Below are 20,291 nucleotides of genomic sequence, written 5' to 3'. Positions count from 1 at the left end.
CACTCATACCTAGAAAGAGAAACCCAAGACTGGTAACAGTTACTGATTCCAGGTAGGAAAATCAGGGGGTAAGAGACAGGAAGAAATTTATTTTACCCTTTTTTACTACTTAACTTTTTAGCATGGGGATGCTAAGGTTTGTCATGAATCTAAAAATTTTGATACTTCCCAACTGTTAAAAGCAAAAATATTACCATTAGTATATCATATTGTATAATATGAAAAAAAGTTCAAGAAAAAAATAAATTTAAAAAACCAAAAATTTAATTTAAGTCAGATCCAGAAGTGCCACTTCTCAGTGTGGGATGCTGGGAGAGTTGCATCATTTCTGAGTCTCAGCTTTGTCTTCTGCAAAATAGCCATCATAATATTAATCACTATTAGGCCACGTGAGGATTAAATGAATTACTAATATACAAGAGGGAAGCCAAATTTTTGACTGATATCAATTAATAAATATTAGCTATTAATATCAGCAGTTATTCATTTGTACAGGTTAATTGGGTTTTATTATCCACAATGAGATTGATGCACTGATGTTGCTCTCCAAAAATTTATCTACAGTGACAACAGTCACCTACCATTTACCACCTGACACTGAACCTGTCCTAAGAAATGGGACCACTGCCTGGTTCCTGACTGCCCACTGAGCCCCTCTCTTGCAAGGCTAGCCTTGGAGTAGGCTGGGACCCCTGGTGTTGGGCAGGGACAACAGAGAGGCTGGCCCACCTTCAAGACCTACCCCACTCACACTGGGAGACAGGTCAGAGCCAGGCCTCCATCCCCACATCCCATTGTCCTTTCTCAGAGGAGGTAGATTAGATGCTGCCCAAGTCTCTAATGTGCAACACGGGTGGCAGGGCCACTGCAGGGATGCTGGAACCTTGGCTGGCGGAAATGGGTACCATAAGGGGACCCCCTCTCCCATACCCGTTCCTGCAATTCTCTAGAGCTGGTGTAGCTTGGACAAAGAAAATGGGCTTTGTAATTAAACCAGAGTCTGAATCCAGGCTCTATTACATACACTTACAGAATGACTGGAGGCTTCTCTGAACCTCAGTAAACCTGTAAAATGGAGATGACATCACCTCCCTGAAAGGGTTCTTAGTATACAACAGGTCCTTCCTAAATATGCTTCCTCTTAAGGAAACTCCTAACTACCTAATTAAAGAAATCCACAAAAACATGTACAAAGTCTTGGAGCTGTCAGGAATTAGGGAAGCAAACTCAGTCAGGGACTGCACTATTAGGCTTTCAATATGGTAGGGGGTGGGGAGATGCGGATTACATTTGCATACTGGCCCCACTGAAACAAATGGGGTCTGGTGTGAACTGGCACCTCCAATAGTGCTTTCCTAGACCAACATTTGTGAGCCTCCTGATGGAAACACACACCACCACCTGTGACATCGTTGGGGCAAAAAACCAAACCTGAAACTCATCAAGCCTCCAGAGTCAATGACCAATTTAAAGGAAAGGTAAGGGACAGAGGAACATGACAAACATCACCATAGGATTGCCATTAGCAAAATCCTAACTGGGAAAACCTACAGTTCAAGGAGCCAAGTGTCTTCCACAATAATGACAAAAAAGACAATGGAAAAAAGAGAGTGATAGCAAGGGAATCTACAAATTAACAGAGCCTGAAGAGGCACACCAACCAACTGCACTATATGAACTTTATCAGGGTCCTGATCAACACAAAGACATGGAAAACTCTTTTGAGCTAACTGGAGAATACTGAACACTGACTGGGTATTTCATGATATCATGAAGTTACTGTTAACAATAGGTGTTAGGCCAGGTGCAGTGGCTCACGCCAGTAATCCCAGCACTCTGGGAGGCTGAGGCGGGCAGATCACTTGAGATCAGGAGTTCGAGACCAGCCTGGCCAAAATGGTGAAACCCCGTCTCTACTAAAAATACAAAAATTAGCCAGGCATGATGGTGGACGCCTGTAATCCCAGCTACTCAGAAGGCTGAGGCATGAGAATTGCTTGAACCCAGGAGGCGGAGGTTGCATTGAGCTGAGATCGCACCACTGCACTCCAGCCTGGGTGATACAGCATGATTCACTCTCAAAAAAATAAATAAATAAAATAAAAATAGGTGTGATAATGGTATTGTGAATATATTTTAGCAGTAAATATTGGGTATTTATGAATGAAAGCATAAGATGGATTGGATATACATCCAAATAATATGAGTTGAGAAGTAATGAGTAGAGTATGAGCAAAGCAAGAATGACCTTGAGTTGATTATTACTGAGGCTGAGTGATAGGGACATGGGTTTTTGTTACATAATTCCCTCTGCTTTTACGTATGTTTTAAATTTTCTACTTTTAAAGTGAATGATTAAGCCAAAGACTAGGAGCAGGTATGTAAAATACATGTAACTGAAAAGGAGATATAAAAACAGTGAGAAAGCAAGAAAACCAAATACTGTGCAGTAGAAAAATGGACAAAGGCTGTGAGAAGTCATATGTGAAACCCAGAATGGGGAACAGGCAAATGAAAAGATAGGCAACCTCATCTGTGGTCAGGGAAACGCAAGTTAAACCCATCTCATGCAAAAAGGTATTGGTAGGTACAAGTGGGAAAACATGAACCATTTTCCTTCTGCTGTCATACCACAACCATCAACAAAGACGACTTCTTGGGACAAAATGTGTGGGGGTTTCTCCCTACCACCAAACAATCAGTTCTGCAGCGGACACCAGCTGGGTGTCCTCTGATTCAATTCTGACACATCTACCTGGAGACAGCATCAGATCCCACAGGGTGAGGCTCAGACCCACAAGACCGCCCCTCACTTCTGATGCCAACCACAAGCCCCAGGTTGTTTTACCTGTACTTCTGACTCACTAGCAATAAAATGCGGATCTCACAACCCCCTTCTTGGGTTCCATTAATTTGCTAGAGCAGCTCACAGAACTCAGAGAAACACATTTTCTGGTGATTATAAAGGATATTACAAAGGATACAATGAAGACATGCACAGGCCAAGGTATGGGAAGCGGTGCGGAGCTTCCATGCTCTCCCCATGTATCAACCTCCAGGAATCTCCACTTATTCAGCTACCTGGAAGCTCCCTGAATCCTGTCTTCCTGGGCCTTTTATGGAGACATCACTGGATAATCAAGATTAACAATGTGATTGGATAAAAAGGGTATGGTCTAAGACGAACAGACTGAGTGGGGAGACCCTGCAAGGCCTGTCTGTCCAGATGCTTCCTGGCTTCTCTGTGCAGTATTCTTTCCTCCAGGGTGCGGGGCTGGAACCCTTCTGAAATGGGGGTCTTGTGACCTACAATCAGACAATATGGGTCAATTTCTTTATGGATAGCAGGGGAAGATTAGAGTCCTGCCTTGGGTAGAAAAAGGAAGAGGTGAAAAGAGAGCAGGAGAAGGTCAGAGAGAGTCTGTTTTCTGAGGCCTTCTTCTGAGGCCTAAAGTGACTCCAACATTACAACAAGGGCTATGGGAGTTACGGGCCAGGAACAGCGGATGAAAACACAAATATATAAAATATCACAGCAGGGATGTAAAAGCGTCAGCAGCAACTTTTGCACACAAACAGAGGGATAATAAATAGGTGCTTTTACTTTATAAAACGGCAAAACTCAGTAAAGTTTAAGATGCCATACGCTAAAACGCCGCAATTTCACACTTAGGTACTGACCTTAAAGAAACGTTTGTGTAATGGACCCAGGAAGTGATAAGAGATGGCTGTTAATATCACAAAAAGATAGCAAACATTATGCATCTCCTGACAGAAAACACCACCCAACAACACAGTCATATAATCAGCAAAATTAAACCTGAATCCAAGCCTCTAATTTAAGGAAATACAGGAAATGAAGAAGCATATCGAATCACACTACAGAGATACCATCAGCAAAACTGAGGGGTTGAAAACCTCTGTAAGGCAAATCCAGTGTCTTCAGTAAACAAATTATGAGAGAGAAGGGGAGAGAGAGAGATGAGAGAAGACTCTGTTGAAGAAAAGAAACCTAAGACAGTAGTGGATTCATAGAGGAACAAAGTAGAATGGTCACCAAGGGCTAGGGGGAGTGGGGAGCAGGCACTGAGTGTTTAATGGGGACAGCTTCAGTCGGGGAAGATGGAAAAGTTCCGGAGAGGGGTGCTGGCGATGGCCTCATAATGTGTGAACGTACTTAATGCCACTCAACTGTACACTTAACGACGGTTAAAATGGTAAAAGTTATGTTAGGTATATTTTACCCTAATTTTTAAAATTTAAAGGAAAAGCAACATAGAGACATATTAACCAATTATAATGCATGGGTCTCACATGGATCCTGAATCAAAAAAACTATTCAAAGGTATGAGGCAATTGGAAATTTGAACACTGACTGTGATGACACAAAGCAATTACTGGTAATGGGGGTGATAAGGATATTGTGGGTTTTTTTGTATTTTTAGAGATAAATACAAAGATGTCTATACATGAAATAATACCCAGAATTTGATTGAAGTGATATAGGAGGAGGAAGCAGATGTAGATAACCTGAAACACAACTGACCGGGACGGATAATTGTTCACCCTGACAAAGGATATACGAGCATGCATTACACAGCCTGCCTAAATGTGGGCATTTTACATAATAAAGAAGTTGTAAAATGAGGAAGTTATTATATGTCTGCACAAAAGGACAAGTGTTAGATGCTCACGGCATTGTGGTTTGTAATAGCAAAATACTGGAGACATCCTAAATGTTTACAAAGACACGACTGAATCCAAAATATTGTGCTATTTCATTCAACAGAGAACTACAGAGCCAAGCAAGTAAGTGATCTAGATCAGTGGATCTCAACCAGGGGTGATTCTGCCAGGTTCTGAAATCCGGAGGACATTTGGCGATATCTGGAGACACTTGTGGTTGTCAAAACCTGGCGAGGTGAAGCTACTGGCCTCTAGTGGGTGGAACCCAGGGATGCTGCTAAACATCCCATAATGCTCAGAACAGCCCCCACAATAAAGAATTATATGATCCAAAATATCAGCAGTGCTGTGGTTGAAAAGCCCTGTACCTGATGTATGTGGATTACTCCTCAAACCACAATATTGAATTAAAAACAAATAAGCAAACACAAGTGGCAAACAGATACATACAAAAGTAATACCATGTAGGTAAAAGTTAACAACACAAAACCAAGACTGTTTACTGTTCATGGAAATTTATCCACGTAGTAAAGTATGGAAATATGGGTTTGGAGGGGGGACTATATGCCAATTTTAACTATAGATGACTAGAAGGAGAAACAGGAAATGTTGCTTCAACAGAACTTGTAACATTTTACTTATTCTACCCCCTCTCCATAAAAAATGAAAAGCAAATGTGGCAGAGGTGAATGTGGGCAAATCTGGCCAGTGGATGCATGGTTGCTTGCTCTGTGAGTCTCTGTGCTTTTCTACTGGGCTGTGGGCAGCAGAGGCTGGATAGACACACAGGGTTGGGGGAACACTCACCGGTCCCCGGAGATCGATGAGCTCCTGCCTCATCTGGGATACGAGGGCTTCCTTGGCTACCAGGGCCCTGTGCAGGCGTTCGTTGAACTCGATCAGCTCGCCGTGCATCTCCGCCACCTGGAACACAAGCACAGAAAGGTGAGGCTTAGAGGCGGACATTCCCCAGGGACCAATCCCGCCTTCTCTGGACTCTCCTTCCTGACACCTGTCAGCAAAACATCTGTAGGCTGTTGGGGCTGGAGTCACTGACGCTGCTTACCTGTGAACCATGCAATCCACCCGTAAGCTCAATGTGTTTTGCCCTGCTTCATACTGACACTTCAGAGTCAACAGTATGAAGTTATGGTCCAAATAGGATAGTATCACATCATGTTTGGAGCTTGGGCTTTTTTTTTCTTTTTTTTTTTTTTTTTTTAAATACGATCTCGCTCTGTCAAGGTCAAACATCTAACAAGGAACTGACACCAGAGCCCTGGCTATGCACTGTGGTCCTGCCACTCCACTCTGCCCACATGCAACCCATTTGGGCCAGCTGTAAGCTGCTGAATTTTTCCAAATTGAATTATTCAATATTCTCAGCTGATCCCCAATAAATAAAACTGGAGGTGACTACAGATGGTCTATAGTCAATGTACAGACTATTCAACTATAATTTACTTAAGCCTTTTAGAGAAATGTGAGATGTAATCCTCCTACACTCTCCAAGAACCCTGAAGGAAGAATCCTGCAAGCATCTTTAAGAGAAGTCCCCAGAATGCGAGGTCAGGCAGATCCTAATCTAGACCCCTAGCTCCCTGCCCTTCCCAAGAGATCACCCCTCCAACGCCCCAGGCCTCACCTTAGCACTAACTACACTGTATGCAGTGCGAAAACAATACCAGGCCATTTGCAGTAAGTACTTTACATGAGCTATAGAAGACACTGTCAGAGTAAAGGAGGGATACAGGGAGAAGCTCTGTGGAAAAAACAGGGGTCGCTAAACGTGTGTCGTATCTGAGGAGGAATAAAAGGGGGCCCTCTTTTTTTGTTGTTGTATGAAGGGTAAGTCACAGAAGAGAATCCGCCAAGATATGAATGATAGCCAAAGGGGTATGTTTCCTTCTCATTCTTTCTACTTTTCCTTATTTGAGCTCCCCTTCATCAGAGACAGAAGCCACTTAGACCCTTTATAAAGAATTAAAATTCTTCATCTGAAATACAAGGGAGCCACTGTGCAATCAACATGAAATATATCAGGCTTCCAGTAACTTGCTCTGTGAGTTCCCCTCCAAAGGTACCCCCTTCTGTCCCTGAGGTACAGACGCTTTCAAACCAGTGTGAAATATGAAATAGTAAGTGAAAATGACACAAAAGATACTGCAAGAACCATGCAATTAACAAAGGCAGAATAAGTCACTGAGCCTTTCTGCCAGCTTTTTTCTTTGTACAGATGTAAAATTAATATTCCTTTGTTACCTTATTCCTTTTGGATAAGAAAAGGTTGAGTCGATCGTCTTTGGGCCTTTAACAAACAAATACAGTATTGCTAATAATGCCTATGTGCCCCCTCCACACAGAGATCACATAAACCCTCCATGAGCTTCCTCTAGGCTGTGAATCCATTCACCATGCAGCAAACCAGAAATCCACAGCTGCCGATATTACTGCTAAATACCTGCCAGTGTGCCCCCACAAAACGTGAGCCTTAAATAAATGCCACTGCCATTTCCAAAGCCAAGCAGGGTTTTGTGTTTTGTTTCTGTTTTGTTTTGCAGTGGGAGCCAGAGTGTTACTGCAATTTTCCATAAATGCAGGAAACATCGAAACATCCCAGATCCAAGTTGTGTTTACCATAAGCTGTCAAAACCCTGGTTCTCTTCCACAGCCAGAAGAGCAGCACTTGACCACATCAGGCAAATCTTTCATTTCACTAGGGAATGAAAAGGAAAAATCCCATGCAACTTAAGAGACAAAATTTGATCAAATAATTTCCAGCAACCATTAAAACTATGATGTTCATTGTTACTAAGCTAACCTCTGAAACTCTGAGTTTTTATATCACATATCCCTACCTACAGCCATTGGTATAAACAGCTTTCATCTTACATAAACCATACTGAGCTTACTGTTCCTCGAATAACTATTTCCAAACTCCAGTATAACTAGAAATAAATTCAAGACTCAGAAAGAGCCTCAGAAGAGAGAATGTGAGATCACAAATAGTTCCTGTTATCACAAAAATAAAAGTAGGCTGCACAACCACTGCCTCTTGGAATTTTTATTAGGCTTTGAGGGCACTTATGGGTTTCTCATCTGACCTTCTTATTTTTCAACACCCACAGAAAATAGGACAGAGAGAGAACAGGTGCCCTCCAATCCATTCTCCTCCAAGCAGGCACAATGATCTTCCCAAAGTAACATCTAATGTTGTCACCTGCTGTTTAATACTTTCAGTGCTTCCACTGCTTTAAGAGTAAAACCCAAACTCCTTCAAGATGCAGCCCCAGCCTTTCTCTCCAATCCCCCTTCTCTCTCTTGGGGTCTCACTAACTCACTCAGTCCCCACAGGCCTTTTCTGCTCCATAAACATGTTGAGCAATAAGAGGTCACCCTGGAGACAAGGAAGAGAAAGGTATGACCAGTGGAGGAAACTACAGGTGCAAATGCCGGCACCAGAGGCTGGCAGGGAGGAGGCAGAGAGAGGTGGTTCAGGCATCAGGCCTTGGTGCAAGATGGGCCTGGGCTTGATCAGTTACTGACAGTGTGTGTGTTGTGGTATGAGCCTGTGGCTGTGCATCTATGAAATGGGCACTAAAAACCACACCCATTTCACCAGGCCACTGTGAGGATGGCAAGAGATGCCGCACTTAGCAGGCTTGGCAGCACATCTGGGGCAGGATAAGTTCCCAGTGGATGAGAGCTGGTTTTATGACATGGGTGATCATGACAGGAGACATGGAGGAAGTGGCAGACAAGTAGGTGTCCAGGGGCCAGATGGAGAAAGGCCATGATGTGCCACACCAAGGAGATAGAAATGCTGTGGGGAGCACTCAGTGTGCCCCAAAGCAAGAGCACCACAGAGTTGCTAGCCATCTTCCAGGCACAGTGCTAGGATCTTAGGGAGGAGGAAGGAGAGCCACACAGTTCACATCCTTTGACATTTGGTAAATTATGATACAGTGACTCGGAGAGAAGACAGGGTGTCAGGGAAGGCCCACCCCTCCAAGAGTTAACATTCGGGAGTCACCTATCTAATGAGCCTTGGGACATGCCAGGCAGCCTCCCATGCCATATCCAACGCCTATATCCCACGCCTATATCCCCACCAGGCACTTGTGTCCTGACATCATCAGTTTGAGAGTCTGATGTGCTTCCTTCTATCCTCAGTTGTTGTATTTCATGAAAATTAATCAATCTGCAGGTAGTTAAGGAGGAGATGCCATTTGACAACACTATGACAGTGACAAATCAAAAGTAAATGCCAGGTGGAGATACAATGACCAGGGCTGACACAGCCACAAACCCAGCCCAGCAAGGGACAGAGGACCAGGAATGAAGCCTTGATTCTCCAAAAGGCCCAAGGACACCACCTAGCCAGCAGAAGTTGTGGTTCTGAACTTGTGCTTGGAAGGTGCACAACTTATCAGTTAACGAGGTGCAAAGACTATGCGTCATCATCTGGGTTTCATCTTTTGGGCTGGAGAGAACGTAGAAGATTCAAGAAGTTTAAGTAACTTGCCTATTTGGCAACATCTATCAAAATTTTTTTTTTATACTTTAAGTTTTAGGGTACGTGTGCACAACGTGCAGGTTTGTTACATATGTATACATGTGCCATGTTGGTGTGCTGCACCCATTAACTCATCATTTAGCATTAGGTATACCTCCTAATGCTATCCCTCCCCCCTCCCCCCACCCCACAACAGTCCCCAGTGTGTGATGTTCCCCTTCCTGTGTCCACGTGTTCTCATTGTTCAACTCCCACCTATGAGTGAGAACATGCGGTGTTTGGTTTTTTGTCCTTGCCATAGTTTGCTGAGAATGATGGTTTCCAGCTTCATCCATGTCTGTACAAAGGACATGAACTCATCATTTTTTATGGCTGCATAGTATTCCATGGTGTATATGTGCCACATTTCTTTAATCCAGTCTATCATTGTTGGACATTTGGGTGGGTTCCAAGTCTATCAAATTTTTTAAATCACTCACCTTTGATTTAACAAATCATGGCTGGGCAGAAATCCTGCCTCTCTACTTGCATGTGAGCTCAAAATACAAGTTTAACTCCAAATGGCTGGGATCCACCTCAATGCCTATCAAAGGGGACTGGGTAAGTATCTCAGGATGCCACTACTCCCCTGCCCGCTGTTCCCTTGGCAGACAGCACTAATCAACCACTGTTGCTCAAGAAGATACCTAGGCAGTCATAACCAATCAGTGTGTTGACCAGCAAGATGATGCCTATTTGGTAGCCCTGGCCTAAAAGATGGGGGAAAGCACCACCAAGAAAGTGACATTTGAGTTGGGCTTTGGAAAATGATGCCTTCAGAGCTTTAGGAGATGGAGCAATTCCTTCCAGCTGGAGTATCAGGAAAGATGATCTCCAAAAATAATGTGGCTGTGAGAAAACTTTTAAGTCTGTAAAAATACCAGGAATTATCATAATTACCTGCCAAATCACAAAAGGATTACAAATTTTTCAAAAACGCCTCTCGCATTTCCTTTCATATCAGAATGTTCCCTCCATCTAATCACACTCAAGTAAATCATGCTTCACCCTCCTCCAGCTAACAAATTAGATGCTTCTTGATTAATTAGATCAAGACACCCCCCAAAATTTCAATAGCAACTGAGGCTGTTTGGGGGTCACATACTCAAAACTCTCCAAGATTATTCACTTCGAAGCCTTAGAATCTGTTACGTTTTATAAAACTCACAACCCGTTTTCAGGCCCAGTTTACTCTGGTTGTGGGGAGGGGCCTGAAGCCTCTTTCTGTGATGATGGCGTTGCACCTGTTTTGTTAAAAAGTGAACCTAGACAGTCCCCACTTTGTGTTCACACACTCCGGAGCACCAACTAAGTGTCAGGCCTCTTATAGGCATTAGGTGCACCAGCTCATGTAATTCCTGCAATCCCCCTGCAGGGCTGGCATGCTTTCCTTACCAATGAGGCACAGGGAGGTTGGCTTATAAGCCTCAAATGTCAGGACAAGGAAGTGACAGAGTGGGGATTTGAACCTCCACCTTAATGGCCCTACTATCTGTGCTCTTTGCACTCCCTCTTGGGATATGGTAGGAAGATGATCCCTTTGGTGGTTAAGGACAATTCATTTGTACTGCAGAGTAGAGGGAAGTGGCATAGTTTAGACTCGTGGCTCCCAACCCAAGCTGATCACTAGTCACTGGGAGGGCTTTTGAAAAATGCGGATTTCTGGGTCTTGGCCCCTGAAATTCCGATTCAGTAGACTGAGGGGAAGGACCTCAAAGAAGTACTTTTTAAAGCCCACGGTGACTGTAATGATCAGTCAGAGTTGAGAGCCACTGGTAAACACAAAAGGAGCATTTCACAGACTCAGCTTTGAACGGCAGTTGGGCCATTCCGTACTTGTAGGAAACAGTTTTCCTCTTCCTCATTTGTAAAACGGGGACGTTGCAGAAGCTCCTCCACTTGTCACCTCTCCACCTCTGAACTCTCGCTGATGTGAACAAAGCCACAAGCCAGAAGAAAATGGCATGAACCCTGCCTGCCCACAGCGGATGGCGGTACAGTCATCCCTCGGTATGGGTGGCGGATTGGTCCCAGGACTCCACACGGATAGCAAAATCCATGGACACTCCAGTACCTTCTATTAAATGATGTTTTAGTATCTGCAATAGAACCTATACACCTCCTCCTGTATACTCTAAATCATCTCTTAATTACTTACAGTACCTGATATGATGTAAGTGCTATGTAAATAATTGTTCTACCATGTTGTTTAGGGAATAAAGAGAAGGAAAAAAGTCTGTACACGTTCAGTACAGATGCATTCTCCCCGCCCGGTATTTTTGCTCCTCAGCTGGTTGAATCACAGATGCAGAGTCGCAGATACAGAGGGCCAACTGTAACTGTCACATGCAGTGTTGCTACCTCAGTAATGACACAGCAAGTGCCACACACACACGGCAAGTGACTCTATGACAGTGACATGCACAGGGTGGCCCACAAACTGGTGTGGGTGTGCCACCTGTTTTCTACCAGTATGACATCAGAGGAGGAAAGAAACTGGAAGCAAGCATTTAGAAATGTTTCAAGCAATTTCATATTGCTGTGAAACAGGAGCTTCAGGGTTTTTCTAGACTGTTTTTTGGTGATTTATAAAAATATCATTCTGCAATGAATTGAAAGTTTTTTTAAAAAGAAAACTGGTTCTCATAGTTTTAGAAGCATTGACCTATAAGTGCTGTGTCTGAAGCAATTTCTTGCATTAATAATTATGAAAAACAAGGATAAAAAATAATGAAAAAAAACCAAACTACAGACACATTTGGATAAAATTCAAGAGAGTTGAAAAGAAAAATGAGATAAAACCAATGCTATCAACGCCTGTCATTCTTTTAGATGCCTATACAAGTATCCCTTATCCAAAATGCTCAGGACCAGAAGTATTTTGGATTTTGAATTTTTTGGATTTTGGAGTATTTGCATTATACTTACAGGATGAGCATCCCAAATCTGAAAATCTGAAATCCAAATGCTCCAATGAGCATTTCCTTTGAGCATTATGTCAGCACTCAAAATATGCTGACTTCCGGAATATTTTGAATTTGGGATTTTGGGATTTGGGATGCTCAACCTGTACATTGTCTTACAGTGTCCATTTAGCCTTGAAAACTAAGAAAACTAGAAATGTTCATTGAAATAATGGGTGTCCAGATCTAGCACTAGTCACAGAGTCACAGGAAATGCTCAGGGAATTCTAGTAGCCATAGCTCTCTTTGACCTTGGCACGGTGGGTCCAGGGAGTGACAGTGAAATCTGAATCCCAGTTATTAGGGCTCCAAAGCCCATGCTGTTCTGGTCACGTGGCCTTTCAGGCAACAAATAAATAACCCAGGAAGAGAAACACTGTGCCCATTTGAGGAAATGTAGGCTTGGCGGGGGCAAGTGGCCTGTCTAAAGCTACACAGTTTATTTTACTCCCTAACAGAGCCACAACTACACACCAAGCTTCCTGCTTTTAATTCAGCGCTCTCTGCTCCTCTACTGGGAGGCCACAAGACTTTTAAACAAGCTGAGGAATGGGAAAGTGTTCTGTAAACTAAGGGCGCTGTCTTCCCGGAGGGGCGATGGTGACAGTGTGGAGGGGTGGGCAGACTCAGGGGGCACTCCCTGCGCACCAGGAATGTTCCACTTCCTCTCCGAGCAGTACTCACCTGTACCCTACAACTCCCCTGGGAGGTGAGTGGTGTTACCGTCCCTAATTTTGTAGCTAAGAAAACTGAGGCACAGAAAGGGTGTGCAACTTGTCCAAGACCACACAGGAAGTAAGCAGCAGAAATGGGATTCGGATTCCCTAGCCTGTGTTCGTGGCCACACTCCTCTCTCCTCCCTCTCAGCATACGCCATCACTGTGATGCTGAGCTAGCATCTCAAGGTACCAGTGAAGAGCAGAGGACCTGGAAGGGTGCTGAGCCAGGGATGGAGGGCTGGGAGCATCTCAAAGGTAAGGGACACTGTCACACACACACATGTACACACACACAGAGCCGGGGAAAGGCGCTGTCAACGCCACAGTGAATGGCTGCCATCAGCAGGCAGAGGGGAAAAGCCATGTGGGCTCTGACTGCTCCCACATCCCCCTCAGGGGGACCCTAGCAGTAAGGGAAGGGGCACCTAGAGTAAGTAAGAACCTCGGCCAATGCAAGGCCAAAGCAGACTCCCAGAGAAGAGTCTAGGAGCTCCCCAGCAGCTAGGGTAAGCCTTCTCCAAAATGGTTTCTGCTTCAGGTGAAGGCAACACCGACAACAGCTTCAAATGAAAATCCCAGCATGAAGACATTCCAGGAGACTGGCAGACATGACTTGCCGGATGTTCCATGTCAAGGAGAAAAATGAGGCCCTGGAGGTCAAATCCAGGTCCTGTCTACTCACTGCTGGATGACCTTGTGTAAAGAATCACACGTCTTTGATTCCTGGTATCCTATTTTTTTAATTTTGTTTTCCAGAGACAAGGTCTTATTCTGTTGCCCAGGCTGGAGTACAGTGGTGCAATCACAGCTCATGCAGCCTCGACCTCCTGGGTTCAAGCAATCCTCCTGTCTCAGCCTCCCAAGTAGCTGGGACTACAGCCATGTGCCACCATGCTCAGCTATTTTTTTTTTTTTTTTTTTTGTAAAGACAGGATATGGCTATGTTTCTCAGGCTGGTCTTGAACTCCTGGACTCAAGGAATCCTCCTGCCTCAGCCTCCCGAAGTGCTACGATTATAGGCATGACCCACTGCACCCAGCTCTAATTCCTGGTATCTTATTTGTCAAATGAGGTTATTGTCACCTATTGTACAGGTTTGTCATGAGGTACAAAGGGATGAAAGAGTTCTCGGGCAGTCACCAGTACCTGCCATGATGTGGACAGGATGTAACAGAATGAGCACCTGCTATGGGTCTGATAGCACTCTAAGTGTTTTACATATTAGCAGACACTACAAGCCTTGGAGGTGTATATTTACTCCCATTTTACAGATAAGGAAAACTGAGGCTCAGAAGGGTGACTCGAATGTCCCAAGTCACGCAGTCTGGAAGGGAGGGAGGTGGTCAGTCTGGCTCCAGAGCCTGCATGGAGGCTCATGGTCCTGCATCTCCCATCTTTGGAGTCTCTCCTGTTTCTTTCTTCCTTCCAATACACCTTTTGCTTTGGTTCTGCTGTGGGGACGGCTGGCCCCAGGAAGTTATTCAGGCTTGCCCTGATGAGCCAGGTGCTCTGGAATCTCGGGACTCATCCTCCTCAATGCCGCACCATAAAGCCACCATGTAATAAATTCAACTGAGACCTGTGGGGCAGATCATCCTGAAGTGCCACTGAGACAGTGCTGTGTGGGCTCTGTCTGCAGAGTCACTAAGCAGAGGCTTTTAAGTAACCCTGGTGATAACTTCACATTTCAAAGGTTCCCTTGATCACCTCTGCAACAAGCCCCTCAGCACTCAGAACACTGAGATAGCAAGAGGTAATGCTTACACACATCAGGATGGGATTACAGTTTAAAGAGGGACAACACCCATCCCTAACAACAGCTCAGTTAGTAAGGGGACGCCTCTGAGAAGCAGAGGTTTAGGTGACCGTCATCGCTTGGCCACGGGGCTGCCAGGTCTCAGGCCCCAATGTTGGTCATCATTTCTCCCGACATGTGGCCTTTCAGAATATACACAGGCAAGCCAGGGAGGGAGGCTTCATAGAGCAGCAGCTGCTACCCGCCTGGAGACACTGATGCTCTCCTGGCCCCCACAACAGCCCTCCAAGAGCCAAGGCAGAATCCACAGAAATGACCATGTTACAATAGCAGCCAACACCTTCCTGGTGGTTGGTGCGCAATGACAGGGGAAAGAAAGCAAAAAACAAAACCTGGAGCCCCAGCCCTCTGCTGAAAGGTGTGTTCCTTTAAGAAGAACACACAAGAGGCACTCATGCAGCTGTGAGGGTCTTTTAAGCGGGTTCCCCAATTCACACCTGTCCTGTGAGAGCAGTACGGGAGAGGGCATGTGGCGTGGTGCAAACGCCAGAGGCAGGCCATTTGGGATTAAAACCCACCATTCCTGACTTCCTAGATGTGACTTTGGGCAATGTACCTCCATGTCTCTGGGCCTCAGTTTCTCATCCATAAAATCACATTAACAACGATGCAAATTTCAAAGGGCTTTTGTGAGGTTTAAATAATAAAACAAAGAAGTGCTTAACTTAGGGTTACGTAAAGTACTCCATAAATGTTAATTACCATGATTATCCATTAAAGAGGCACCAGCAGAAGTGTCCAGTACCACCGGTCCTGTAGAATCTACATCCTTCATCTCTCCAAGGTCTGTCCCCGCTCCTCCATCCTGGTGGCCAAACCTAGGTTCAGAAGCCCCCTCCCACCTAGACAAACACCACCGCCGCCCTGCTGCCCCCGCCACCAGCTGACGCTCAAATGATCTTTCTAAAACCCAGGATCACACCCCTTTACTGCTTAAAATCCTTCAATAACATTTACAAACTAGATTGCATGATGTCTGCAATTTGCTTCAAAATAATACTAGGAATGGTGGTGGGGAGGGGGGAGTGGGACTGGCTTGGGTTGGTGGCTGCTGAAGCTGACGGGACTGTGTGCTGGACACACAGAGGTGCATTCTACTATTCTGTCCACATTCACATTTGTCCACAATCCAAACTTAAAAAAAAATTCTTCAATGGCTTTCCACTAATTTTCTTGGCATGGCATAAAAGCAACTGGTGGGAGAGGAGGTGGGAGGAGAGGGCAGAAAACATTTCAAGAGAAGGACTGACATGGATGGAACGAGAATACGGCTGCACCCCCACCTTCCCACTATGCCCACATCCTAAAATGCTATCCACCCTTCACAACGTCACTCAAATCTCAGTTGATCTCCTTGCCCAACGCCTTCGATCCATTCATCCACCTCCTCCACAGATCATCCCCCAGTAGTAGTGGCAACAAGAGTTACTGTTTTCTGAGCACTTACTAAATGTCAAGTACGTCACGTATGACATAAAGGCTCTTTCATGCAATAAAAGGAAGTGCTCCGACTGGCCACAGACCCATGATATCTGAGTTTGGTGAGTGGAGCACGGCTAGATAGAGCTCCCACTGGTCCCCCCAGAGCCATAAGCTGTTGTGCAGTGTACAACCTGCACAACCACACACAGAAGTCTTAGACATCATACTAGGTGCTGGTGTTGTCCCTATTTTATATGGGAGGAAACTGAGGCCCACAGGGACTAGAACACTTGCCCATGGTCACATGGAGATGGCTCCAGTAGCTGACGCCCAGACCCATGTTCTATCTGTTACATGAGGCTCCCCCAGAAGAAGGTGTAGCATGCACTTCTGCAGATGGTAATGTCTCCTGGGCAGTTCACAGCTCTAGCGCAGAGCACAGGATCTTACCCAACTCCACGTGTGTTACTGGGGATCACTGCCAAAGCCACTGACAACACCAGACACTTGTAGGGCTTATTTCTGCTGCATGGATTATGGGAGGGTCAGCGGAAAAAGGGGCAGAGGCCTCTTTCCTTAAACATAGCATATGAGGTGGTTTACTTGGCGCCACACAATGGGTGTAATTATACTTCCATCACAAGCACAAAACACGGTGCTCGGCTAGGCCTGTGAAAATGGGGCCGGAATTACTTTAAAAAGGCTCTGCTGGCCTCTTCTTTCAAAAGCACAGTGGTTACAGGCTGGCTTGCAGAGGACGGCTATTGATTTCCCAAGACCTGGGAGTTAGAAGGCAGCGCAGCGTTGGCCTCCTCTCCTCCCCAGCACAGAAGGCCTTCTCCAGCCTGCTGGGCAGGCAGCCCAGGAGGAGAAGGAGGAAGAGGAGGATACAGTGAGGCCACTGTCATTAAGAGCAAACATTTACTGAGCATGTATTGGACGCCAGACCCAACCCTAAGCCCCATCCTTGTGTTAACTTATCCATACAAGGCCTGTCCATGGCTCCTTCTTAAGAAACTTATCTTCAATATCTGAAAATTCTCAGATTCATTCATTCATTCATTCATTCATTCATTCCACAAACATCTACTGAGCATCTACCATTTGCCAAACCCTGTTTTAAACACTATGGATACAGCAGCAAACAAGAGAGACTCTTGCCCTCCTGGTGTCTATATTCTAGCTAGTGGTTCCATCTACAGATTGAGGAAATGGAGGCTCACGGAGGTTTAGTCCTAGGCAAAGCTAACACTAAAGGCCATGAGATTGGAACCAGAGTCCTTTCTCACACCACCATGCTGGACAATCTCTCTCTGCTCTGGGGTTATTTTATAAACTCTCTCCCTTTGTGAGGTTGTATTAGTCTGTTCTCATGCTACTGACAAAGACATACCCAAGACTGGGTAATTTATAAAGAAAAAGAGGTTTAATGGACTCACAAGTTCCACATGACTGGGGAGGCCTCCCAATCTGGCAGAAGACGAAAGGCATGTCTTACATGGCGGCAGACAAGAGAGTGAATGAGAGCCAAGAGAAAGAGGAAACCTCTCATAAAACCATCAGATCTCATGAGACTCACTACCACAAGAACAGGAGAGGGGAACAACCTCCATGATTCAATTATCTCACACTGGGTCCCTCCCACATGTGGGAATTATGGGAGCTACAATTCAAGATGAGATTTAGGTGGGGACACAGCCAAACCATAGAAGAGGTCAAATGCACCTCCCTGCACAGGCCTGGAAGCACTAATTCATTTACTTATTCAGTCATTCATTCACGTTTCTTCATTCATTCAACAAACATTTATTGAGCAACGGTGTGCCAGGCACTGATCTGAGCTCTGGGCATCAGTGTGACAAGGACCCTGCCCCTGCCCTCACAGAGCTCCCTATCTCGTGGGGATCTAGGTGGTCAACGGTTCTCAGACAAAGTGGCCAGTGGCACAGCAGGAAGACTACGGTCCCTGGGAACAGGAAGGGGAGGCAGCTACCCGTCCTAGGGCTTGTGATACTAAGCTGAGGCCAAAGGCAGGCAGAGGTCAGCTGGCAGGAGGCATGAGAACAGGTTCACACCCAAGCCCCATCATTCATCTGCTCCCATTTCCTCGGCTATAAAGTGGGGCTCCACCATATCGGGCAGGATTTTAAACATGGTTAAGATGTGACTTCAGAGCAGCCAGCCTGGCACAGGGCCTGGGGCAGCTTCTCTTTATCTCCAAGAATAGGTTGCTGGACACAGAAGTTACTTGGTACCGTGAAGCTAACACTAGCACACCAAGTCAGAAGTTTTCTGGAAAACATTTCACCCTGAAGTGCTGCTTTTCCATTCATTCTGCAAGGTGCTGGAAAGCACAGGCGTTCACATAAAGATGTGAATTCTGAAATTATGTGGCTCTTTGTTGTGTTCTCATGTCTTGAGAAATCAGTGGAGGCTGGTGTGCGTTTTTAATCACATTCCTTTCGAAGTAGCACACAGAGACCTCCTGAATATTTCAACCACGGGCTCAATAAATTATGTCCAAGTTTCAAGAGAAAGACAGTAAATGAAAGAACATTAAATTTTATGAGCATCAAAATGTTGTTTTCCTTTGAGAGTCTCTTTCTCACACCCAACAGCACTCCCGTAAAGCTGCCAAGAGCCTCCTTCAGGTAAAGGCTGGCTTGCTCCTCCCAGGCAGGGGTATGCAGCCATTCATTTGTGCCAAGCAGTAATTCATGAACACCAGCACCTGGACAGAGGAAAGACTGTGCTGAAATGTGAGCGAGCACTGTGGGGTACTGGTCTGGGGGATGAACTTGGAGCTGGACGGCCAGGATTCTGTCCCAGTCTGCCAGTAACTTGCTGGGTGACCTTGGGTAAATCATTCAACCTCTCTGGACCTCAGTTTCTGCATCTGAAAAATGGTGGCCATAGGAGCTCTTACATGATAGCGTTGTTATGAGGACTAAATGAGCCAATATACAACTCAAGCTTCGTAAAAGACACAAGATTCTGATTCTTACAGCTTTGAATGACACACAGAACTGGGCACATCCCTACAACTTCCTTAAGCCCCACAGACATTACAATGGAAAGACGAGATGGTATAGTTTAAAACAACAACATGGAATTTAAGGGCTTGAATCTGGGACCACACTTCACTGGCTGTGTCCCATGAACGGGGCAGCCATTGTTTCTACACAGCTCTGAACACCCCTAAGCCTCACGGTTTCATCAGCAACATGGAGGCTGTAATCTCTTCTCTCCATGGGACACTGAAGATATGACTGAGATCTTGTATGTTAAAATGCTAAGCATACACTCTTGCCCTCAGGAGGCATGCAGCAGACATCTGTGACTTTTCTTCCCTTGCAGAGGGCAACAGGCAATAAAACTTTTTCTCTGGGTGACTCACATCCCCATGATATACGCAGTGAAGGTAAGTGCAAAAGTATCACAATGCTTCCCTGCCTAGGCCACCCCCAACAGAGTGGCTCATCAAATGTGATCTTCTTCTGTTTTCTATTCAACAGTCAGCATTACAAGACCACATCTACCTCCCAGAATCTGGGAGAGGTAAAAGAGTTCACGTTCTCAGCAGCATCTATGAAGCTGGGGTCTCAAGCCTAAATTTCTTTACTTCCTGGCATGAAGCACTGTGCTGGAAATGACCTGGCAGCTACAGAGTCACTAGCCCACAGCTGCTCTAATCCCTACAATGGGAATGTCATGGGGAAAACAAGTGGGTCCTTGTGGCAGAGATACTGGTGCTCACCAGGCACCATACCTGCTCCCCAAGCTTCCCAGCCCCCTCTGCACAACACGGCACAAGCTTTTGACTTAGGGCCAACGAGCTCCAGGTGGAAGTGACAAATGTTTCTTCTGAGTGACAGCATAGGACTGCTGGCGTGTGACCCTGCACCATCCCTTCCCTGTAACACTAAGTGAGAAAGCCATGGTGTGGCCACAAGATGGGAGCCTCTGTCCACCTGGATTTCTGAGTCACTATGTGGAGCAGAACGGTCCCACTGTTGCCCTTGGGCAACCCATGTTGGACACATACGAACAGGAAATAAGCTTTTATTTTGTTAAAGACCAAGATTGAGGATCATTTGTTACTGTGGCAGAACCAACCCTATTCTGACATG

At 45.4% G+C, this 20,291-nt stretch overlaps 1 protein-coding gene across 11 annotated transcripts in view; it reads right to left on the bottom strand.

The window, feature by feature from the left end:
- The window catches only part of SNX29 (sorting nexin 29), a 592,115-nt gene that overhangs the window by 211,959 nt on the left and 359,865 nt on the right, over window positions 1–20,291 (bottom strand). For all 11 annotated transcript variants that reach the window (XR_010152279.1, XR_010152276.1, XR_010152275.1 and 8 more), the window contains one exon: window positions 5,494–5,610. Coding sequence is in view for 6 of the 11 variants with exons in the window: in XM_024349767.2 (XP_024205535.1) it covers window positions 5,494–5,610 (117 nt within the window). In the remaining 5 variants the exon portion in view is untranslated. The remainder of the gene's footprint in view (window positions 1–5,493; window positions 5,611–20,291) is intronic.

The sequence above is a fragment of the Pan troglodytes genome, chromosome 18 (genome assembly GCF_028858775.2).
Source record: "Pan troglodytes isolate AG18354 chromosome 18, NHGRI_mPanTro3-v2.0_pri, whole genome shotgun sequence".
NCBI classification, from domain to species: Eukaryota; Metazoa; Chordata; class Mammalia; order Primates; family Hominidae; genus Pan; species Pan troglodytes.
This window is presented reverse-complemented; position numbering and strand designations above follow the sequence as displayed.